This window comes from Aythya ferina (genome assembly GCF_964211825.1).
Source record: "Aythya ferina genome assembly, chromosome: 17".
In the NCBI taxonomy this organism is placed as follows: domain Eukaryota; kingdom Metazoa; phylum Chordata; class Aves; order Anseriformes; family Anatidae; genus Aythya; species Aythya ferina.
This window is the reverse complement of record NC_140316.1, coordinates 8,356,111-8,380,824: the sequence shown is the minus strand read 5'-3', so window position 1 is coordinate 8,380,824 and position 24,714 is coordinate 8,356,111. Positions and strand designations below refer to the sequence as shown.

Here is a 24,714-nt window from a genome sequence, read left to right as displayed (position 1 = left end):
AGATGCAAGGCTGGGAGGTCACCTGAGCCCACCAGGGCCACAGAAAATGGCCTGCAATGGCCACCTGGGGCAACCAGGCTGCACTGAGGGCTTCTCCTAGCAGAGGCTGTTTTCGCTGCTAGGTCTGTGATGCCAGTGACTGCTGAGACCCTGCCAACCTTCCCAGTTGACAGGGAGACAGGCGCATGGGTACCCCAGGAAAATGTGACTGTCTCAGTGCTGTCCCAAGGGGGCTGCCCTGCTACAGCCTGCCCTGGGTAACCTTGTTTCCTCTGGGCAGTGCCCATGGTCCTAACCAGGGACCAAACCACTGGAGAATAGGTGACTTCTCCTGTGGGGCTAGTTTGTGTACATGAATTTTCATTAAGCTTCAGTTTAACTATGCAATTAGAGCAGAAATAATGGAGAATAAAAAATGGTTTAAAATTCGTGGAATTGATAGCCAGGTTTTCAAGGAACACATTAGCACGTGTCATTAGCAGCAACAGAGCTGACTAATTATTTTGTGTGGAGCAATTTCACTGTGCCGCAAACACGGATTAAAGCAGAGTGTTTCTGGTACGTTTAAAAAACCACACTGCAGTCATCGGTGCCAAGCTGTCAGTCAGAGCTCCCCCCCGCTCTGCCAGCAGTCAGGAAGGAGCTGGTCTAAGGGACGAGCAGTTTTTGTCATTAAAGTCTGGTACAAACCCCATGTGGGGCTGGTGGGCCCGTGCCAGCCCCCGGTCCTTCTACTCCCAGTGGCACCTTCCCCCAGGAAGCCCCTGTGCACGGGGCCGTGCAGGAGGCTCTGCTGCACCTACCTGCCTGCAGCAAGCACAGAGACCTGCTCAGGACAGACCTCCTGATGTTTCCTGGCTTTGCTTTCAGCTGCGTTTGAGGTTTTTTTATTCCTCTCCCCATAAGGGGACATTTAAAACCTACAGGCAGCAGAGCAGCATAGTTTATAGTCAGAGTCCCAAACAGGCACGATGCTCTGCTGTGAGACTGCTGAAGCAGTTCACCCCTCAGACAGCATGATTTACCTTTCTTGCTCACTAAAAAGCTCACAGTGGCAAACGAGGCTGAACCTGTCGCTGGGCAGGGAGCTAGAGCTGTCACCACACTTGTCATCCTTCCTTCATCTCATCACCGCTCGTTTCACACCCGCATCAGCCGCGTCCCTGTGTGAGCTCCCCTTGAGCATCAGCTGCCGCTAACGCCCGTCTCCTCTCCCTCCACCACAGGATGACATGCACAGGGTCATTGACCAGCAGCTGATGGACAAACACCCGAAGGAATGGAGCCAGCTTGCTTATTCCTTCTCCAGTGGCTACGGCGCAAAGCGGAGTGCCAGACCCTCCCCCGTGTTCAGGCCGGAGCCGCAGGGGGACGAGCCCGTCGGGGCAGAAGGGAACCGTCTCTTTTCCTTTTTCAAGAAAAATTAATTTGAAAAAGAGAAACCTCTCCACCGATTCCTGCATCCAGATGGGGAGGGGGGCAGCTGCCCCGCTTGCTGATGGACCCAACTCTGATCCACTAGGAAAAAAAAGGGGGCAAAGGAGTTAACCTTTGAGACTCTGCACTATTAACACCACACCTGGTCTGAACCAAATGTTTACATGAATCGGAGGTTTGCAAATTGACGATGTGCTACTAATCGAAAGCAACTTTTCTTATTCTTTAAGCGAAGTGGTAAACTTCAGGGTATATTTTAGGCGCTTTGACACAGTTCAGTTTCTGCTGTGAAGAATAATCCGATTGTCTTAAAAGCGTTCTCATGCTGGAGAAGGAAATAAGCAGCCCCAAGACAAAGCAGCGCAGGAGATTGGGAACTGCCACCGCAGTGAGTGCAGGGGGGGAGAAGAGAGTGGAACGCAAGAGGAGAGGAGTCCCTTACACCGCCCTCCAGGCCTGGCAGCTGTGATATCCTTCCATCCATCCCGCTGAGACTGGAGTTGCTCGAGCCCCAGCATTGCCATATTTTGACAAGTGAAGCTTTCCCTACAGCAGAAGATGAGCCCTCACTGCACATCCTGCCTGGGCATCATCCCCTGCTGTGGCTCTGCATAGGTCCTCACCCCTCACTGGGAAGCTAGGCTCCTTGCAGATCAGGGCAGCTGTAAGTTTGCTGATGTTACCGTCTTCTACAGCTCCCTCCTGTTACAGAGAGAAGAGTTGCAGAGTCTGCAGTTGCACAAAAATATTAAGGATTTCTCCCCAGAAGATTGACCATCTACAACAGACTACAAACTGAGTAACGTTGTGGATGTTCAGTCCTGGGGCGCATGCTGTCCCACTGATGGCAAAGGTAGCTGTGGAACTTCAAATCACATGCCTTTCCCCAAAGCCATGTACCCCTCCCCAACTAAGAAACCTGTTACTTTAACTGGATGCCCACCCCACCCCCCAAAAAAGAACTCATTGAGAGCCTACCCATAATGAAATCTATGGCCTACTGATGTTGGGTTGGCAGACATGATCCCTAAAAATCATGCACACACCTACCTTCACTAAACCACAGGCAATGAGGGCACCTACAAAGCTCTGGAGATCCCATAGCTTGCTCTTTGCCCCCACACAGTACTATTAGCTATGGCCTGATGTAAACGGAGAGCATGTTCTGCTTGTGAGTCGTTCACTACTCAACCCTTCAGCAAGCAGGTTGCCAAATCTCCTTTTAACCGAAGATGATCAGAGCCTGCTTTGCTGTAACCAAGACTTGATCAATGAGAAGGAAAAAACCTTATGTGGTGTATGCACACGGTGCTGGAAATCCTGCAATACGTTTCCCTACGCACTGGACGGGCACCTTACAGCTCTTCCCTTTAACACAATCTACCTTCATAAAACAGTGAGTTACACCAGGCCACGTTCAGAGATGTCCTGCTGCTGTTATGCAATTTTCACACGTTCTCCCAGCTCACAATACCCACAGCCCCCGATTTGTTTCCCCGTTGCTTTGAGGAGGCTGCCCCCTACGCTGTCCCACAGGAGATGGAACTACGTACACATTCAGCTCTGCCCTGCTCAGCAACTTAGGTGCTAAAACACCATCCTACAGGAAGCTGCTCATCTCTGCTCAGTATTTATAGTCACAGGCTTTCTGCTAGGATTAGGTATTGAACACCTCCTTCTAAGAAGCAGGTAAGAGCTTGGTGGGTTGTTTTTGAAACTATTTAACATACCTAGTGCATAGGGCATACATAATACCTCAGTACCAATATCCCTTCTGCCTACAAAGATTTGTGCATTCCCATTTTTCCTTATTAGTATGAAGCTGCCACTGGGCCATTCTGCAAGGAGCAGAGTACTCTTTGGGATTGAGAATGATGCTAAAAACCTGAGTGGTAAAATGCATTTACCTGAAAGCAATGAAGCCTGGATTCTAGAACCTACTCCAGGAAATTCTTAGGTAAAGCAACCACCAACATTGTCTGATGCTTAGAGTCTGGAGCCTCACTGGCAGGAAAGAAAAATGAAACCTTTTGTCTCTCTTCCACTGAGTGCCTGCTTGTATCCACTTGTGCAAGTGAAGGAAAGGGGCTTAGCGCAGTGCCAAGCGTGCTCTCAGGATGGCGAACTCTCATCGTCCCCCCATACCTAGGCTGTGACTCTAACAGGGCAGAGACACGAGGCATGTGCTCAGCATCCCCTGCTGTCAGGACTCAGTTACGCCCATTCGCATTGACAAACTGATACCTGCAGAATTAGGCGTGGACTGATGGATGCCAGCGATACCTGTGAACAGTTGTCATCCAGCGGTTCTGTGGAAATGACACTGCGTATTTTTGGGAGAGCCATGTGAATGTCTTGCTCCTTGCAGCTCTTTATTCTGCTGTCAGCTGTCATCTCCTGGGCCCCAACAGCTCTCCAAACCACAAACCCAGCAGCTGTGCGGGACTCCATCCCTGTGAGGACATCTGTCTGTCTGTCTGTATGTATGCAATCCTAAGGCAAGGGCCTTAAGTTATCTAATGAAGATGCAGTAATGAGATGAAGAAAGGTGCCTTCTGCTACATGTTTGCTGAGAGGAAAGTGACTCATTCGGTTGCAGGAGTAGGCAATTGAAATGCACAGCACATCTCTTCATTTAAGGAGGAACCTATTTAATCCCATTGCAATTTTATTTATTTAATAGCAGTGATGGAAGAGATTGCAAGAAGGAAGTCAGAATGTTCCAACGTGCTAGTTGGATGTGGTTTCTTAAAACTAACCCCTTAATCCGAAAGACTTAGTTGCACTACTAAACCCAGAAATATGAGAAAATTGGGTTTTAATGAACTGGATAACAGACCAAAGGAGACCTCCTTGTGCTGAGCTGCTACTCAATAGGAACAGAAACTGCCTTAACATAGCAGCTAGGTTTTGTTTTGTTTTTTAAAAACTTCATCAGTGCAGTCCTTCGTGTTCTCATTTGTCATGTCGTGTTTTAACAAGGTCTTGTCTATTTCACCTTGAACTGTCGTTAAAACACTCACCCCCGTTCCGTAATGGCCAGGAACCTGGAATTGTCCTTGCAGTGTTGGTTTAGGAGTCACTCGCTCCACTTGTGATACTTGATACTTCTAAGACACACGGCAAAAAGGAAGCATCAGCTCCAGCGAATGAGATGGAGGGAGCGCAGTAATCCAGCAGGTACTCAGGATCCCAAAGTAGATTTAACAAGTGGGATCAGCAGCTCTAAACACAGCACTCACCTTTACTTTTGAGATAATGGTTAATAAACCAGTCGTGCTGCACAGTCCCTGTTGCACAGAGAGAAGATGCCTGCTGAGATTAAGGTTACAAAGAACTTTCCCACAGTTAAGTAACAGGTGGCTAGGCAAGCACTGACTATGCTGGCATAATGTAAGGGAAAGGGAATGAATCTCCCTTTAGCAAACTGCAAGGGAAGCAATGGTAAACAAGAAGCAAGTACATGTAAATGAAAGGCAAGTCACTAGCACTTTATATTAATATAAACTTAGATCAGCAACTTGCCATCAAGATGGATGCTAGATCAATTAACAACAACGGAATAATTTTGCACAGAACAGTGAGAAGTGAGGTTACAGGCAGTGCTGCGTGCACAAGGACTTTATAGCTGTATGCACTTGTCCTACTTAGGATGGTAAATTCCAGATATGCCTCTGCAGCAGGCAAACTCTCTACTCCCTACTCGGCTATAAAAAGCAAGATTGTTTTAACCAAAAGCCAAGAAAGGAAGCGTCTGGGTGCTGCAGCAACAATTCCCTTAGATTGAAAGGGAAAAAGCACACAGCAGGGACAAGCGGAAAGAATGTATCTATAGATATGTATATAAACCACAGTGCTGTAATTTTTGTATGTAGCAGTAATGTAAATAAATGTATGGTTTTTATAAGATACATATTATAAAAATCTATAAAGGCATATTTTTAGTAAAAACAATGCTCTACTTCTTTTGTAAATAGTTATCTTCAGAATAAAACAGATCATTTATATGAAACCGTCTCAGCTCAAGTCACTGCTTATCCTGCCTAGCTGCAGAACAAAGTCACCTCTTGAACCATTATCTTTAACACCTAGCAGCAGTTCTAGTACCTCATCACCCCAAGAAATTCACTCACACAAAGCATGTGCACACATTCAGAAAAGAACGGTCCAGGAGAAAGACCATTTGAAGCACTCACACCTCCTGCTGCACAGGAAAATAGAAAGGCAACCTCAAGTCTTCACCACCATCCAGCCACTTGTACCCTTTACTGGCCTTTAGGTGGAGGGATATTCAAACTTAAGGCATTCAGAAAAAACACAGGCAACAATGAAGCATGCCCAACTTGACCCAGTTGGGATTCGGACCACCTCTGCCCTGAGGTTTCCTGTCTGCACAGTCGCAGAAGGACAGTGCAGGCAGAAGAGGCATCTTTGCACAGCGAATTTTCATCACGCTTCTTGAGAAGCGAGGACCTGCCTTCAGTAACCTGCTTGTGTGCCAAGCACAGGGAGCGATAAACTGGCAGCAAGCACATGGTGATAGCTGCGTAGCTCCTGTACAGAAACACAAACGTTCAGAAACGCTTGTGAAAGCAAGGAGAGCCTCCAGGTGCTTTGTACACACAGGGTCTGACCCTGGCTGCCTTGGATGAGATGCTTTCAAGCTCTCTCAACACTTTCTGTAGAACAAAGACTCTAGCAAAATCATTTAGCACCTCTCACACAGAAATATGGTTACCAGTTCCAACCTACACTTTGATTCATATTTAAAACTACAATAGCAACCAAACAACCAGGAAAGCGTGAATTTTTGTTTTGCCAATACCCCCTGCCAGAAAGAAAAACCCTCCACATACAGCAGAAGGGCTCATCCCTGGCTTGCCACCCTCCACCTCCAGATGCTGGACTGCAGAGGAAACAGAGCCTTGAAAAAGATTTGGCAGCTTGTAACCTTTATTTTTAGTTTTTTAAAATTATTTAAAAAGCATAATTAGAAACTTTCATTACAGAAATAATCCTAGCAAACCAGTTAGACATTCCATTGCTCGACATTTAGGAAACTTCACATCAGCACACCACTAGAGATGCAGTCCCCACCCCTTCCAATTGAATAGTCGGTGGCAAGAGCAGATATGACTGCTCCTCTACAGCCAGCACTAGAAAAAAAAAAAAAAAATCCCACTTCAAGCCAGGAAGCTGGACACCTGGCTTGGCAGAGTTCAAATTGTGGCCACAAAGACCTGGACTCAAAGAGGACCAATCTTTCCACATAAGAGAACACTCCAGGCTTGGGTGCACCATTTCCTCATTTTATTGCATCAATTCCAGTAAATTCAGACATTTTCTTTACTTTTTCTGCCTGTACGAAGTTGCTCCCTCCTAGACCTGCAGACTCGCTACCACAAGGGTCCCGAAGTAATGCAGTTGGGCCCTTAAACCTGGAAGTGGCAACTGCCACAGGACAGCTCCGTTTCAACAGGAAGGCTTTGAGGACTGACAGAGCTCCTTCCCTGTGCACACACCACATCCAACACCAGAAAGCAGACAGGATGGACACCTGGTGCAACTTAAGCTGCCACTTTCCATAGCCGCTCGAGTCTTACAAATATCAGAGCTCACACTAGCATCCCAGCTCAACCTTATTCTTGGGCTACCAATGAAAGATATGTGAAGGAAACAGATGGGTGAAGGCAGCTGGAAATGTACTCCCAGCACCTGAACTGATTAAAAACGTGTTACACATTCATCATTTTCATTATTTTTTTAAAAAAAGGTCCTTAAAGTGATTGATTGTGATGTGATTGTATGATTAGGACTCTTACCACAACCCGTAAAAGCTAAAAAAGAATGTAGGCAAAATAAGTGACTAAATTTTAGCCTCTCCTGGGGGAAGGGGGGGGAAGGGAGAGAGGAGGGCTGATTCAGAGCTCATGGGCATTGGTGAATCACATCCTACCAAACCAAGGCCAGCAATTCCAAAGGGCCTCACACTGACAAATTGAGTACGTCCATCTTTAAGGTCTTAAAGGAAGTCATATCCTCCATGCCTTTTAGTCATTTTAAAGATTCCGTTTAATTATTATTTCAGCAATTATTCAGGTGCTGAGCACGTACATTCAGCCCAGACATTTGATATCTTCGTTACACACACATACTCTCTCCACCTTTAACTATACCTACCCAGGCCGATGAACTGAGCCCTCGCTTTCCCAGAGAAGCCAACAAGGGCCAGGAAAACATTACTGAGCACAGCAAGACCAGTTTGTTTCCAGGGGTGACCCTCCACCACCACATAACCCAAGCAAGCAAGCTTTCCATTTCCTCACATTAAACAGCAGTCCTCCTTTCTACTAGAAGAATCCTGGGAATGATCCTGCAGCAGCTTCCATATTCAGACACCAATCTAGAACAGCTGGATTTATTGTCATACCTTTTCTCACTCAAAAACAGCTTTGCCACCAAAATTCACATTCAAGTTCAGATCTCATTTGTTGACAGGACAATGAGGAGAAGGGGTATTGTGTTTTTTTGGCAGAATCACAAGGTTTTTGTTCTCAAAAGAAATGGACCCTCACTTAGGACCGTGGCAGAACCAAAAGCAGAGGTCAAAGGAGTTTAATTTTGCCTTAAAAAAAAATGTTTTATCCAAGTAAATCCCACTTCTGCAGGTTGGTTTGTTTTTCAGTATCTTGATACAAACTGAAGGAGAGCACAGGTACGGCCGGGCTGCAGCACAAGAAGGTGAAACCCAAGGACGCAGCCACAAACCTGGACCATGGCAAACTGAAATTCAAGGCCCCAGCAGCAGCACCAGCTGCCAGCCCAGGGGCTGGTGAAGTGAAACCCCGGGCTCCAGCAGCAACACCTGCGATCCTGGTACCTAGAAAAACAAAGCCTGAGCCCCAGTAAAAGCCTGGAACTCAAAGTGAAGCCAAAGGCCCCAGGGGCACCAGTTGCCAGCCTGGAGCCCAACAGAAAGGAAGCCGGAGGCCCCAGGAAGCAGTTCCTGCCAGCCTGGGGCTGACTCGAATTAAGAACTTTGTACTATTTTAAAAAGGTGAACTCTGCAGTCCATGATTGGTTGACATTAAGAAGGCATAAGCCAAAGCGACAACAGGGAGGCGAGGCTGGTTAAAGCAATATACATTATATACAAACTCTTGGGTTAATTAGTCCACTTGGTAGGCAACGTCCTTTCTTGTCTACAAGGCGCACTGGAATGAGCAGGGGAGGAGAGGGGGGCAAGATTCCATCCGATACCTTCTTGGCACTGAAGTGGTAAGGTGCCAGCGCCTCTTGATAGAAAACATGGAGAGAAAATAATCTTTAAATAACGGCACAAAACTGAGAAAGTCCTCCCAAAGCCTGCCCCAGTGGAATTGCCCGAGTCTAGCTGGAGGGGCTGATCTGTCAGAGCAGAGTCTCTGCAGCAGGGAAAGGGCATTAGCAGCACCGCTTCTTCCTTTTACTGTTCTTCGTTAGCTTCACCACATCATTCTGTTGCTGCTGTTGCTGCTTTGCTAAGTTTTCTTTCTTTGCTCGCAGAACTAGCTCTGTAATGCAATTAAACATCTGCAAGAGAAACAAGCGAGGTCAGACCACCCAATGAACTACAGCTAGCCATTAGGGAGCTGCTTTAAAAGAACAGCATCCACTCTTCTCAACATTTCAGTAACGGTTCAGAGACCTTCCCCAACCCACTACGGGCCAAGTTCAAATCTGGAATCCTCCAGACTCACTTCCAAGCTAAATCAGTGATGCCTCAATCCCCTTTCCCAAACAGGTCAGTTTGGCAGCTGAGGCCTGTAGTGAAGACTGAGCAGTTCTACCTCCTACAAGCATCCCCCCCAGTGAGGAGTCTTTCCTGAGAACATGCCTGATGTGTTAGCCCTGAAAAGCTAGTGAAATGCAATGAGGCCTCCTTCATCTTGCTTCACCACAACCAAAGGTGGTTGGAAGCCTCTTCTCGTCATTTTACCTTCTCACGTGCAATCTGCAATGAAGTATCCTTCTTCCTCAGCAAGGATAATGTCATTCTTACTTTTTCCTCAAACCATTATCTCCACATAGTTCTACACATACTCTGTTCCACACATTATATTACCTCTTCCACATTAATATTTTCTTTGGCGCTGGTCTCAAACAATTGGATCTCCATCTGCCCAGCGAATTTATAGGCATCTTCTGTTTCTACCACTTTTCGTTCCGGATCATCGTTTTTATTCCCCACTAGAAAAGGGAAGAAAAAAGTCAGTACAGTACTTCAGTAGGTCATCCCATTAAATAAGATGCTCTAAAGCTCTGATCAGTAACTTACCTAGTATCCGGCAGACATCATCACAATTTTGATTAATTTCATGCAACCACCGTTTTACATTCACAAAAGATTCTGCACTGGTTACATCATAGACAACAATGACCCCATGCGTTCCTCTGTAATACCTACGGAGCAGGACAAGACAACAAGTGTTAACTCAAGTTATGCCTCACTTTCTCAGCTCTTTCTCTTGCACTCAGCTTCCACAAGACTCATAGCGATCCCCAAGTTCAGGCAATCAGGTGCCCCCATTTTCTTTCCAATGGGAGTCGTTTAATTCTTCTATAGCATTTAGGTCACAAGCTGTTCCTATAAACCTACAGAGTTCCCTGCTCACTTTGCTCATGCAAGCAGGTTTCCAAGTCCAAAGACTGTTGCTGTCTTCCTTGTTTAGGCTGCCAAAACCCTCAAAGATGAGTAACATCTTCCAGCAACGTGAGCAAGAAGTGGTGGTGGCCCCAGCACTGCCGTGTTGTGGACCTACCACTGCACAAGCCACAGAGTCTTTGCAGCAATTCCCTTATCTATGCAAGTTTACTTACAGACTAAAATTTCACAGCAGATCTTCAAATATACGCAACCCTCAGTCACAGTTCTCTGGAGCTCACAAAAATTTCTGTCCTGTTGAACGACTGTGCTCTGATCACACCTTCCTACTCAACAGATCTACTCCATATGCACACTCAGTGCGTTCTGCTACCTTTAGCCATTAAAAATAAGCTTTGCTTCAGTTTATTCCCATTAGTCTTGGACAATCAGCACCTTAAGAGATAAACAAATCTGATACTCAAGAAAAAAGCTGAATTCAAATTTCAACATCACTTGCATGAAGCTACTGCAGGCAGGCAGTATGTGCACCACAAGAATGCTACATAAATAAAGCAAGCTCCACCTCTTCAGTTTTCAGCCACACTCACAGGGCTACCAGTTTTTTTCTCTACTGCAAATCAGGCAGCTTTGCCCCCCCAAAAATTTAACAGATACAGATGACAATGAGGCCTTTATCAGCAGCCAGGTTTTGTACTTTGAGTAGCTTTATTTTTTTCCCATCCACTACCTCCTCTTTCTTATGATCAATATTAAGATCTCTATATTTTTATTGATTAAGATCTGTTATTAAAACAAATGCAAGAATTCAGCATACCAAACCTGAGGAATTTCCCTTAAATTGTGACAACATTCCTGGAGCTAGATCTCACACACTGCAGCTCCCCTCTGCTGCCCTTCAGACATGTGCTGTGACCACCCTGATTCTCAGTTTATTCCAACTCAGTGAACACGAGTTTCAAATTCAAAACCATTTAATCTAACCAGATGCGCTACTTCTTAGAAGACCTCAGTTTCATCTCACTTCTGCTATTGATGCAGTTGAGTAAGTCCCTATCTCTTCCTCGCCTTTGGCCTCACCATCCCTCCTTTAACAGAAGGCAGCCACACAATGGCTTTGTAGTGAGCGTCACTGCAGATCAATGTTTCTCAGTGATGTGACACACACCCTCCAGCAGCAGGAGAGCCCACTTCACTTGCTCACCTGGGTGCTTTCAGAAGACAGCCAAGTACTTCTTCCATGCTCTGCTTTACCAGTAATTTGTGCTTGTACATCCATTTGCCTTGGCAAGAACTAACTCAGGAGAGAATTATTTATTCTTGGTAAGAGACCCGGCACTATCAAATATTCTAATCCTTCCTCAATCAGCTCCTTTAACACTTCAAATCTTGCTGTAGCACTGCATTTGTGCTTTACTTCATTACAAGCTCAATTTTATTTTAAAACTTAGGCCCTTTAGAGGAAAAAATATTCCACAACCTGAATCCATACACTGCAAAATCTTCTCCTGACAGCAGCATGTACTGCACAGATTTTGATGAATACTGGTTTATGACTCTCATATCTCTTATTAGTCCTTTAATTCAGCAACTAGGCTGACCTATCACTCCCTAACACTGAGCTTTAGATTTGCAACGAGAAGATTTGGCCTTTGGAGACAAGCCGTGGTTCAGTTACACCAACGCAGAGCTGCTTCGCTCTGCCGTGCTCCCCATAAAACCATCCCCATCAGCAGCGGGCCCACCGGAGCATCCTGCAGCTCCTACCTTGCCCACGCATCCCGGTTTTCTTCTAAGCAACAACATATGATGTCGGGGAGTAGGATAACGCGCCCTGCACATACAGGGTCCCCCTCCTGACACGCTGCCATTTGCTCCTGGAGATGAGGACCGTGGGCTGGACCACGCAGCGCACACCACTACGGCATTCAAAGCTCTGTGGGAGCTGGGAGCTCCTGCCACACAGCAGCAATATTGCCAACCACCGCATCAGAAATATCTTCCTTTGTGCAAGACAGCAACCCCTGACTCCTGCTGAGCTCCTACCAGCACACACTGCTTCTATTTTTGGAAGGGAAAATTGTCTGGCACACTGTTCTAGAAAGGTTGCCAACCCCTCATCTCCACTAAAATGTCATTTTCTCCATTGGCTGACATTACCTTTTAGCAGCCTGCGAGATAAGACCGGCTACCTTTTGTTCTCTAGCTCTTTAGCCTCCTAAAACACACTTTAAACAAAAAAGCTAGCCGTGCTGTTTTCTCACATTTGTTAGGGACAGACTTATGTCCTAGATAACATTTTAGCCTTAACAAGTACAGCAAAGGTTCTGCAACCTGAAGTGCAGGACAGTACTGAAAGACCAAAATCTGGTTTATCCTACTCCGCACTTCAGATTTCAGACTGATGCCATGCAGTTGCATTTATAGGAATGTAGGCTTTGGCGAGCAGAGAACAGATGGGGCTTGTGGCATTCAGGGAGAGGTAGGTGTAAGTTTTATGCTTTTGGCAACCAAGAGGTAGCTGAGGCTTTGACACTAGAGAAAGAAGCTCTAGCTCCTTCCCATCCACATTTCATGGAAGATGGATGCCATAGGAATCAGAGCAGAAGAGGACTGAAGTTCTCAAACTCGCCCTCCCATTCAAGGACTGAACGACTGATGCTGGCTGTCCTCTGTCAGGGAGGTCTGCCATCTGCCCTACAAACCTCCACAGTCAGGACCCACTGCTCCCACTGATAAACATGTTAAAACAACACAGCAAACAAGAAGTTATAGAAGAGTTACTCATCTTTGGAGTGCCCAAGAATCCCACTGAGATGAAAGACAATCAGATCTAAGCTATTTCCACATGCGTATATCTTTGGATGCTTGGTAGAAGGCAATAATCCTCTATATGGCTGGAAAAGTTACCTAGACTTTAGCTTTGGTGTGGGAAAGGCTTCAGAATGATAGCAGTAAAGTTGAAATTAGTACAGAAGTAGCCAAGTGGCTCATTTTACCTATAGAAATATTAAAAACTGCCATGAAAATGTTAGCTACTAATACTGCAATATTAAAACAGAAAGTCTTCAGAACTGGCTAACCAAACCAAACACGTCTTTCAGCCACCCACATCCTACGGTCTCTGAAGGCTACTTTTCTGAGCAGAAGGGAACATTTTGCCTTCCACTGTTGCATTTCCTACAAGATACCAGTAAGAAAGTTCTCAGATTTCCCCTAATAAATGCTTCCCAAGATTAGAAGATCACCAGGTCTGAAGGCAGCTAAGCAGGATTTAGAAGATGGGTCCTACTGATGCCATTGGTTCAGTATGGAACATAAATTCTTTTCTCCAAGAGAAAAAAAAGGTAACTGACCAACTTGAAAGACAGGCCACTGGTTTAATCTAGTATTAATAGTTCACTTGTTTGTAGCATGTTGCCTTGTTTTTCATTCCTCTAGAATTCTAACTGATTCCAAAGAATTCTAATAATCTATTTTCATACTTGTGCTTCCAAGGCACCTGAAAAAATGCATCTGTTGTATAGCCAGAGGTCTGTTTGACTAGTCTTTTGACCATCATATCTGGTTTACAACACAGAGCAATTCCATCCCCTCTGAATGCCTATCCCTCTCTTGAGCATGCCATTCCATATAACTGCATGAAAGGAAGTTCCTCTGCTTTTACTGTTCATCCTGAGCTAACATCTGACAAGCGTTACCTAAACCTTAAACCCTAAACACACAGCCCTGAATCAGAAGAGAGGAGTCCTTATATACACCAGCAAATTACGTACAGGAACTGTCTGTTCATACAGCTCAGGTATTTCTGTTAACACGGCTGAATTCTGGCATGCTACCTCCTCGGTGAATTGAAATCAAACTGCAGTTTGGATGACGTTCCATGCCAACCAAATTACTACAACTTAGCCTCTCCTCCCACTAGGTACCAGTTATCCCAGTATTTCCACATCTAGTAGACAATAAAAACAGCTGCTTTTATGCTCCTCAGTCCACAAATCTAATCTGGTTTGACATTCCTGAGTTCCTGTACAATGCTCCTGATCAAACTGATTTCTTCTCCTTACATTTTATTTTGTTCTTCAGTTCTGTACCTGTGGTCAAGTACAATCAAAACAGTATAACTTTTTAATGTTTCCCAACGTTTTACTACTAACTTCCTTCCACCTCAGCCATTTTGCAACCCCAGCTTTACACTGCAGCACTTCCAACCTATTTCATTATTACCAGGTGGGCTCCAGTTTCAGGCTTGCTTGCCAGGCTTGGCTCAACGTGAATCTCAACTCTGCCTTTAACTGAGAAGAGACTTCCTGCCCTGAAATATCACTGAGGTAACACCTTCTTATGTTCTTAACCTCAATCTAAATGGTCACTGTAACAAACACTGCACACCACCCCGCTGACCGTGCACCCACACTCCACTCCACCCATGACGCAGTCAGCGCAGCCCTTTCACAAGCACCAACTCTGTACCTCAGTTTGAGGCTCCCTTGGTACAAGCAAACCAGCTACTGCATTACTTTGCCAAATAAAAGGAGACAAAACCCTTTCTGAAACCAGAACCTTGTTGCCTATTGTTTTCACAGGTGGTATGTCCTTTTCCAAAGGCTGCCTTTGGAAAAACAGCAGGGAACGCCAGGCAGGCACGGCCAGCCCACCTAGCAACAAGGGAAGGCCCCCAATGCCATCAGAATTCACAAAGTGTTTTCTTCAACAGGACAAACGCACTCGGGCACTGGCACTTTGCTTGAAGCTGCACAAAATTCAACTCTTTTTTCCTGGCCATGCAAGATTCTGTAGCTGCTTTCCCAGTATTAAGGCAGGAAAACCGGGGCCTTCGCTTCCCCAAGAGCACAAGTTGTACTTGCTCTGGTAAAAAGCCATGCAAAAGAGAGGAACAACTGAGTTCAAATAGGTCATGGCACAAACGCCTCCAATCACTTCAGCTTCTCCATTTGCTGCTGTAATTGAAGGAAAAAAATCCATAAAACACCACGCAAAGTCTGACCTGCAGCTATTCCCACTCACAAAAGGAAGCCTCTTTTCCCGGTGTTCCCCATTCAGCGGCGGATACCAGGGCTTTTTAAACTAGCTGGCATCAGCCCCTCAGCCCCATGAACCAACGCTCATTAACGCAGCTCCGAGTTGTGTCAGGGAATCTGCAAACAGGAAGGGCCGCTGCTGACTCAGCACTAATTGGGGCACCCGGCCTGGCCGGGCCGCACAGCTGATACGCGCCGCGCTGCTGCCTCCCCCTCGCTTCCTGCCGCGCTCCGACGAGAAGTGATGTCACGCACAGGAACCCTACGAGAGGCAGCAGAGCTTTTTCAAGCCAAACACTCGGGAAACAATGGAAGCCATCCAGTAACATCCGTCTAGAAGGGCAGAGGAAAGGGGCGGGGCGCAGGTTCGGTTTTGCTGTTTCTAGATGTTCAGGCACGACACGGACACAACCGGTCCCGCTATTTAAACTGCTCAGACATGAAATCAATACGTCAGCTGAAAATGACCCCCCCTCAAACTGGAGCCAGAACAGAAGTCAGCCACGAAAGACCAAGTGAAACACCTGGGCCTTACAATAATTCATTTTTATTATTATTCTTTTATTTCCTTTGTGTATTAAAGCTCTGCATTCTAAGTATATTTCTCCTTACTCCCCCAGTGCCACGTTGAGCACTCCAGCATTTACTGCACTTGGTTTACAAGCAGACTTTATTCTTAGTTCCCATCGCAGTAGCTCTGGGTGTGGTTTCTTCAGGAACAGGAAAAGCTGCGCACACGCTGTTCAAAAGGACAATGAGCATGCAACTGAACTCGGACCAAGGAAAAGGTTAACTTCGTGTGGGTGTCTGCTTCACCAGAATTCAAGACAAAGATGGCCTTTAAATACCTCTGTCCTAAAAGAAAACTAACCAGCGGTTAGCCTATTCTTAGACCTCAGAGCTACTCGTCAGCTATACGACACAAAGGGTTTGTGCCTGCGCTCCTGCCGTACATCCGATCAGATGATGACTTTCCTGGGCAGGTTCTCGAGATAAGTTTTCTAGTATACGCAAAAGAGTGAAATAATTACAGTTTGGAAACTAGAAGCAGAGGAATAAGACAAAGCCAGCATGGAAATGCACTGAAGACTGAGGAAATCTGAAGTCCCAGCTTCAAACTTAACGGCAGTAACACCACCCCTGCCTGTTCTCAGTCAGCTGAGAGAAGTCCCACTACGCAGACAGCACGGCTATCGTTAGCTAATTAACTGCACCATTAAAATATCTAAATTACAAGATCCATTCACAAAGCTATACGTCACAAAGCCCAGTTATCCTCACGTTGATGTGATGGTCCGGAAGCGCTCCTGTCCAGCTGTGTCCCAGATCTGTAGCTTCACTTTCTCTCCATTGATCTCCACTGTCCGGATTTTAAAATCCACTCCGATTGTGGTAATGTAGCTGCCTGAAAGAAAAGTGTGGATAAGTGAGGAGCTAAGGCTTCTTTACTTTGCATGGCTCAAAACACACTTCTGAGCCCCATTGGGCAGTAGCTCTCAGGCTGGACAGGGGGACAACTTTCCCCCATCTGCTCATCTTTTATCTGCATGTTTTATCTGCAGCAAACAGATTTTTTTTCTAGCCATTAAGCCCCATCTCCCACACCATCCTTTAAAGTTAAGACACTGCTGAAAAATAAAATTATTCTTCTACTGCACTTGTGGTCAAGGGTAAGCACTCAAGTATCTTAAGACCTGGACAGTAACTGCACAAGTATTCCAAATGTGAAAGCTTTGTGACAAAGCTTTGCCTGAAATGCTAATGCAATCGCCTGTTTTGAATACAGTCTGTTCTGTGAGTTTCCTCCCAATAAATTAGTTATGTCACAAATGTAAGCGATTTAGCTACAATATTCAATCAGCCTAAATCCCAAAGGGCTAATGGGGAGTCTGCACGGAACACAGCACAAGCTAAAGAACCTAAGCTATTTCTGGAACCACGTCAGTAGTTAAATGCTGTGGTATTCTCAGTTGTAAGTGAAGATCCAAGGGGATGGCTTAGAGGGGCTTGTACCGAGGGAAGCAGAGTCAGAAACACCTTCCTAGTACTGCCACCAGTTTGTACGTGCTGTGCAACGACTCCTTGCCAACCAGGAGCAGTGGAGCAGACCTTGACCATTTCGCTTAGAGAAGTAAACAAAATACTCACCTGAGAAGGTATTATCTGCAAAACGCAACAGCAAACTGCTCTTGCCCACACCTATGACAAATAAAGACATCTTTGAGTACAGTCATCGTGGATATCAGGAAACACAGCAGTACCTTGGCCACTCGCTGCATGCTTTAACTCTAACCAGAACCTTTCTCAGCTGCTGACTCGGTACCACCACCCCGAGCAGTCACCTCAGTGCTCCTCCTGAAGATTTCATCAAGAGCCCAGGGGCACAGTGCGGTCACTCCGGGACTTGGTATGCTTCCTGGAGCAACACAGGATTGTCTTCTTTTTTTTTTGTCCCCTCCTTCTCCAGCCCTCAGCAAACTCCAGCTCATTTCTGCAGCCTGCAACTCATTCTAAGAGGTCTCAGGGCAGTAAGGACTAAACACAAAGCTGGGTATGTCCCGCTGATGAGCTCAGAGCACTGCCCTCAGCCTTCCCGTTGAATTCCACTCGCACATCAGCTTGCACCACTGCCCACCTCCCATCCATCTGCGCCGTGCTGAACTGCAGTGGAATTTGGACTACTTAGACAATCAGACTAGGGTTTGGTTTTACAAAGCTTACGTTATCATGGCCACAGTTTAACCGAAACCTAAACCAAACAGAGGAGCTGTTTGTTCTAGAGCATCCAAAATCGGCTTGCTCTACACCCAACAGGAGGGACGCACACCTTGCTGAAGCTGTACCTTCTGCCAGAACGTTCCATGAAACAAATGTATTCGTTTAAGTGCTTCAAGGAGCACTGCATCCATGCTTCCCTTAATCAATTGTTTGCACCCAGAACACACCCTCCTGCGTGGAAGCACTTCTCATAGGTCTTGGAACACAAATCATGGGAAGCTTGTCCCTACACACCCAACTGAGGGAACTGGGGGATCAGAATGCCTCAAAGTTGTTATCTCTATATCACATCTCTGTTGTTGCTGTCCCTTCCTCTTCTCTCCACCTCCTCCCCCTCCAAAAAAAAAAAAAGACCTGCTACAGCACGAAGAGGAAATTCAAGCTCACCAGGGTGATTATCTACTAAATCTTTGCAGGTAGAAGTTATTTAAGCTCTTTATTTTGATGATGTATAACTTACAAATTCTTCTTAACAGAAGAATGTTTAAAGGTACAAGTAAAAGGCTACACAGACCTCCAGTAGTTCTTGGCTGTCTGCATCTGAAGACAGCTACCAGCAAAAATGTAAACCAACTCCCACTAAAATCAGCACGATACCCATAAAACAGATCTCACTTGCAAGGAGTTCAAGTCTCCAAACACTCAGAAGCCAGACTCATTTCACATCGAGTATTAGGGGAAAAGAAAGAACCATTAAATAAACCACAGAGCTACAGCGTGCATACAATGAACACACCTCAACTCAAAAAAGGCAGCAGAGCAGCTCCCAAAACTGGACAGAGCGCTGTTTATTTAGCAAGAGGCAAACCCACGCACAATGCCAGTCAGCTAAAAATAAGGAAAAAAAAAAAGGAAATGTCTTCAGCAGGTACTCTGCTTTTTGATCAAACAGCCGTGGCCCCCAGCTCAATAGAAAGCCAGCAGATGCTGCAACCCGCAGACCTGTCAGACCGCAGCACTCGCTCAGCCAGCCGGCCTCAGGCTGCCCTGCAGAGCAGAACTGCCCGGGCTGCACAGGACCACGGCCCCGTCAGGCCAACCACCACTGCACCAGCACCATCCTGCCCCCAGCACCCGGCTGCCTGCTCAGCAGGAGGAGCCCCTGAGCCCTGGAACACGCTCCAGGTGACGGCGGTGTCACTGAGCTGCCTCTGACCCGCACCGTGCGAGTCGAGAGAAACCAGACTCTTTATCATACTCCACTTCCTACACAGAGTTATTTGAAGATCTGAAGGGAGAAGGCTAGCAGGGCTCACCGCGCGTTCCAGGCAGCAAAGCGAAACAGAACGAGGAAGGCCTACTGACCGGGCAAAATGAAAGATAAAAGCAAATTTCCGTGCCCTTCCAGTTTCTAAACCCACATCTTGCCAAACGGTGAAAGGAAATCAAAAAGCACGAGGAAATCGAAGCAGCACATACAAGGCACAGATCATCTGTCTTATTTTTAAACATTCGGCACAGCGGAGATAACCAGCAGCTTCTCAAGATGACCTGTTCTAAAAACACACAAACCTACTGCTCTCGAACGTATTTGCATATGGGGAAAGCAGATGAAACAATCACCCAGCCCTATCAGTCCACTTCCTATCACAAGGCTTCTCTAAGCATCAATAAACAAGGCAAGCAAGCTGTTTTGTGGAAGCAGGGACAAAGCCTTCCTGGTGGGGTAAACAAAAACAAAAACAAAAAAGAAAATCAATACCCCAGCTAACTAGTGAGATTTAATTACAACAACAGAGAAGCGCAGGCAAGCAGACAAATCTCACAGCACTTCCCTCCTCTCACTGAATAACAGCGTGGGGATGTTGCTCAAGACAACTCGGCTGAAAAAATTAATTTAATTGTTCAAAAGAAGGAGAAGTCTCCCTAAGAGTTTTCACCATCCTGTTTATCTTGCCTGAACAGTTTTGAAACTCATCAGCAAGCAACAGAGCTACTGCTTTGCTCAGAACGCAGCATTTGGTTTTAATAATCTGCAGGCTCCCAAAAGTGCCTAGGGTTTTAAGCTGCTCTGAAGCTCGCGTCCTGTTTTCCCTCTTCCTTTTAGACTTGTCTTTTAGGCAGCCTGTTCCTTCTTGCTGGCACACAGCAGAATAGGACAGAATACCTTCACATACAGCAAAAGCTTCTGGAGGTGACAAGTGCCAAGATCGAGCAGCATTCCACTTTCACCCGAGAGCCATGCCTCACTGCATGCCGGGACCTGCTGCCTCACGGACCACACCTCTACGAAAAGATGAGGGTGGATGCCATCTACTCCAGTTTATGGAAATTTAACTGTAAGCTGCTGGAGCGTTACCAAGGCAGAGCTGGACTGGGGTAGGAATCGTCCCTGTCCCGCTTCTTATGTACCTAGGCTAGGCTGCAGACCCGGGCTGACTCGCACGCCAGCCCTCCAGAAGTTTCTGAAACTGCTGCAGGAGCACTCCGGGTTTATGTGCAGGCTGTGTACCTGCCCCTTCTCCACAGCTGGCCTAGGTGCAAGCACCTAGCCCACAACTACAAACACGCACAGCCACTAGCTTGGCGAGGATTTAACAAATAAGTAAAAAAAATGACAACCTGCAGAGGGGAGACCTCAGGCTGGGGCCGGGTTAAGGGGTGCTGTGGGGAGCAGGGCGCCCAGCCCCCAGCCCTGCCCGATCTGTGGGTGCCCAGCCCCCAGCCCCCCCCCGAGGTCCCCCCCCTCTACCCCTATCCCCCCACACCCCCCATTTTTACCTTTTCCCCCTTTTTTTCCCTCCCCACCCCTCCCTTCACCACACCCCCCGGCAAGGCCCAGCCGGGCCGCGCCCCCCCCTCAGGCCTCATCTCCGGCCCCCCTCAGCGCGCTCCCCTCAGGGTGGGGGGGTCCCGGCGCCGCTCCCCTCCCCCCACCCCTCCCCGGGGGCCGCCTCACGGCCCCGCCGCGCCCCCCCCAGGCCCCGAGGGGCGGCCCAACCCCAGGCGCGGGCCCGGCCGAGCCCTCACCGCTGTCGCCGATGATGAGCAGCTTGAAGAGGTGGTCGTAATCCCGGGCCATGGCCGGGGGCGGCGGGCGGGAGGCGGGGGAGGGGGAACCGGAGCTGAGGGGGGGGGCGGCGGCGGCCCCGGGCCCACTTCCCGACCTGCGGCCGGAACTGACAGCCGCGCTGCTGCACTGCGCATGCGCCGCGCCGCCGGGGCGGGGAGGGTGTGGGGGGAGAGGCGCGCACGGAGCATGCGCACAGCGCGCCCGGTGCTGGGTGTGGGGGGGGTCCGCGCCCGCCGCTCCCCTCAGGCGGCCGCCATGATGGTGGCTGGGCGCTGAGGGGAGGAGAGGGGAGGGGGTGTGCGTGGGGTGGGTGTGAGGGTTACACAGAGGTGCTGGCTGGTTTTGGGGTGTGAAGGGGGCAGCTGTGCCTGCATCACCTCACACTGCCGTGTTTCAGAGTGCACGAAAGGGTGTTACACTTCCAGAGGTGTCCCACCTCCACAGGGATTTCCCTTTTCCAGAGGGATTTCCCTTTTCCAGAGGTGTCCCGCTTCCCAAAGCAATACCCTTTTCCAGAGGTGTCTCACCCCCACAGGGATCTCCTTTCTCCAGAGGGATTTCCTACATCCAGAGGTGTCCCACTGCCAGAGGTGTCCCACCTCCACAGGGATTTCCCTTCTCCAGAGGTGTCCCACTTCCACCAGTGTCCCACTTCCAGAGGGGTTTCCCTTTTCCAGAGGAATTTCCCACTTCCAGGGGGGGTTTGTGCATGGCTCAGTTCTTGCTGCCATCACACAGGGGCTGGCTGCACACACAGTATAAAGCTGTGACCCCTTCTAGGTGGAGACACAGCACAGGAAAAGCTCTGTTTGTCTCTTTGGATCCTTTCCTACCAAAAACATCTGTTCTTGTTGGCAATCAAACTCCTTGACAATGCAGTGTTTTGGCTTACATACCTCATTTATTCAGGATTTCATTTTTCTTCACATTTTTAAGGCTTAAAAATAACAAAGGCAATGTGCTAGTCATTGCATCTATCTTCAAAGTAATTATGTCACCACTAATTTTTGTTTAGCACAGATTCAAACCAAAACACTGACATTATTTAATTAAACTGAGTTTTGTGGTGGTTTTTAATTATTTTAAACACAAGCTTACAGTTCATTGACAGAAGTATCTCATTACCGCACTTCAATTTTTCAAGTGGGGAGAGCTGTCTTGGCTCTGAAGCGCACAGACCTCTACCAGCAGCTGAGCCTACAGATAGGCAACGCGAGGATGGCACAGAAATCAGGGACAATTAACCTGAATATGTCAGTCCATAATGTTTTTGCTAGCTGCAATATAAATAGTAGTTCTAAAGATACTTAGGATGCACCTACATAGAGGATCTTTTTGGTAGCACCAAGGCACAAGTGAAAGATAGAAATCAGTGAAACAGCACCACTGCAGCCCATGTCAGCGAGCGTTTGGAGGCTGTTCAGGCACCAGAACAGGTTGCCCAGAGAGGTGGTGGTGTCCTGCCTGCCTGCACGCTGCCCTGAGCAACCTGCTCTATCTGACTGTTCAGCTGGACTCGCTGAACCCCAGTGGTGCCTTCCAGCCAAAATTACACTGCAAGATGTGAATGTTTCTTAGAAAATGACAGGCATTTGGTAGTGGTATTGCTTTCTCCCTTAACGTTAGCTCAAAAGCTGTAGATCCTTTTCTTTAGTTTTACACAATAAGGTTGTTTAGGAGAAATAAGAATATTTTTAAGGCAGATGTCTCTAACCAGTTCTAGAGTTATTTCCTATTTCTTCTAGGATACTGTGGCATGGTTCCACTGTTACATTTTTGTTATTCTTATGGAACTCATTAGAAATATCTGGAAACAAACCAACACAGAATGGCTAAAATAGCATGTCTAGAGTGAAGATCTCTAGCATATAAAATTGCACCTTTTAAACACTTCTGATCAAAAACACAACTAATGCCTGTGTGTTTAGTTACAAACCTACCCTAAGCTTAACCTTCAAAATATGTTCTATCCTTCGAAAGCTCACCCCTATCACACTCTTCTTGTCCAGAAATCCACTTGGATGACCTCCATCTCACATTCCTACACCACGATCTCTGCAGTTCATGCATTTAAACACCATGCTCTGTAGCTCATTCACTGCGATCCTCAGAGGTATGATGTAGCTAACTGAGGAGCAGGAAGGAGGCTGGAGCACTACCAGACATGAAGGGGTGTCATTCTGCAGGCCCATGTTCACAGAAACCCTGCTGGAAATGGGTCTGCAGCTAGCCCAAACCTAGCCCAGTGCTAAAGCAACACCCCTGCATTTCATCTGCTGCAGTACAGCACTTGGGCAGCCCGTCGTATAACCCAACGTGTGCCCCAAGTGCCAGGATGCCCAAGGGGGCTGCACCATTGCAGGGAGATCCCTCGAATCCATCATACAAACCACTAGCTCAACCCCAAAAATACAGTGCTCCCATTATCTTTATTTTTAAGCTCATGAAACCTCATGTGAAAAGTGTAAGATGAGGTCACATTGCCAAATAAAATGAACCATACGCAACTGTGTGACTCAAAAAAAAATATATATATATATATATTGTTTTCACATTTATCTCTTTTCCATTGAAATTTTTAACACCTTGTAAGTTTAAATATAGCTCAAATTATTTTGTGATCTTCTTGAAATACACACAATTCAGCTGTCACTCAGAGACAGCTGCTTGACAGTTCAAAGATGTTATTACAGTCAGTTGTAGGAAAAAAATTATCTTACACTGACAACTGGTATTTTCAAGACATTTGAAATGAGAAAAAAATTAATTCCTTAGTCTCCAAGTTGGCACAACCAATTTATCAGATCTCATGTTGTGGCAAAAATTATGGGTATTTTATCTCTGATGTATTATATTGCAGTGCATAAATAGTTTAGTGAAAAGTAGCTATCAAAATCCAAATTCAGTGTTTCGCTATAATTGAAAAATCAGCATATTCTCCGTAAGTGCAAGTGAGCTCCTACCTTTCACTCCTCCCTCTCGGAAACAACTAAACTGAGTGTAGACATAGCTGCTATTTGGCAAGACGAATGAGTTTTTCCACTTCACATTATACAAAGTCAAAATACAAATCTTCAAAATACCCTTAATTCAACAACAAAATTGCAATTGTCTAAAATTAATAAATTAATAAAAAAGCCTTCTATTAACTGTAATTTTCCTTTGCGCATTTAAGTGGAGCATCAGTTTGAATCCTAGAGAAAAGAGGTAAGCCAAGCTGTCTGTGATTGAAAGCTCAAACTGCTGTTCTTTAGAAAAACTTGCAATTTTTTCCTCTTTCCTGTCTACATTAGTGAAATAAGCAATTTCAGTACAAACACTGTGCTGTTTGCCACCTATCTAGTAGTTTTTGAATAGTATAAAAGTCTGTTTAAATCTGCTTCGGTGCACAGTAGTTTTTGCATTGCATGGTTTAACTGCTGTTCCTGTTATCCCAAAACACAGTTCATTCATTATAGGTGAAATTAATCACAACACACTGAGACTGCCACATCCTTAAGAGCATTTTTAGTTGAGTTTTCACTCTGATTATGATCCATTCATTGCAAGAATGGAGTTCAAGATTTAAAGGAAAGTAAATTAAAAACAAAACAAAACAAAACAGATGTACTATTCTATTACCACTCATCCTTACGATCTTGTAGACCAGCTTTGATATTTAGGAACCTGGAAATTAGTAAACACAGTATTTTTCTTTAGAGGAGGAAGAAAGATACACTGTGGTACTACTGACCAGTTAATTCTTTGAAGTATACTAAAACAAATTATTCCCACCTAAAATACAGGAGTTGGATGTGAGA

At 46.3% G+C, this 24,714-nt stretch overlaps 2 protein-coding genes across 3 annotated transcripts in view; one reads left to right on the top strand and one right to left on the bottom strand.

The window, feature by feature from the left end:
* The window catches only part of BICDL1 (BICD family like cargo adaptor 1), a 54,061-nt gene extending 46,442 nt beyond the window's left edge, over nt 1-7,619 (top strand). Inside the window, exon 11 of one of the 2 annotated variants that reach the window (XR_014698712.1) lies at nt 1,227-1,364. Coding sequence is in view for 1 of the 2 variants with exons in the window: in XM_084538706.1 (XP_084394832.1) it covers nt 1,227-1,427 (201 nt within the window). In the remaining variant the exon portion in view is untranslated. Of the gene's footprint in view, nt 1-1,226 lie in introns of both variants that reach the window. The other variant, XM_084538706.1, reaches the window with a different exon arrangement.
* RAB35 (RAB35, member RAS oncogene family) lies at nt 6,726-20,978 on the bottom strand. The gene is made up of 6 exons (XM_084538710.1): nt 20,872-20,978; nt 17,272-17,322; nt 16,405-16,528; nt 9,755-9,879; nt 9,542-9,666; nt 6,726-9,009 (listed from the first exon to the last, which is right to left on the bottom strand). The coding sequence occupies exons 1-6, from the start codon at nt 20,921-20,923 to the stop codon at nt 8,881-8,883; spliced, it is 606 nt and encodes a 201-aa protein (XP_084394836.1). The 5' UTR covers nt 20,924-20,978; the 3' UTR covers nt 6,726-8,880.
* Between the last annotated feature and the right edge of the window lie 3,736 nt (nt 20,979-24,714).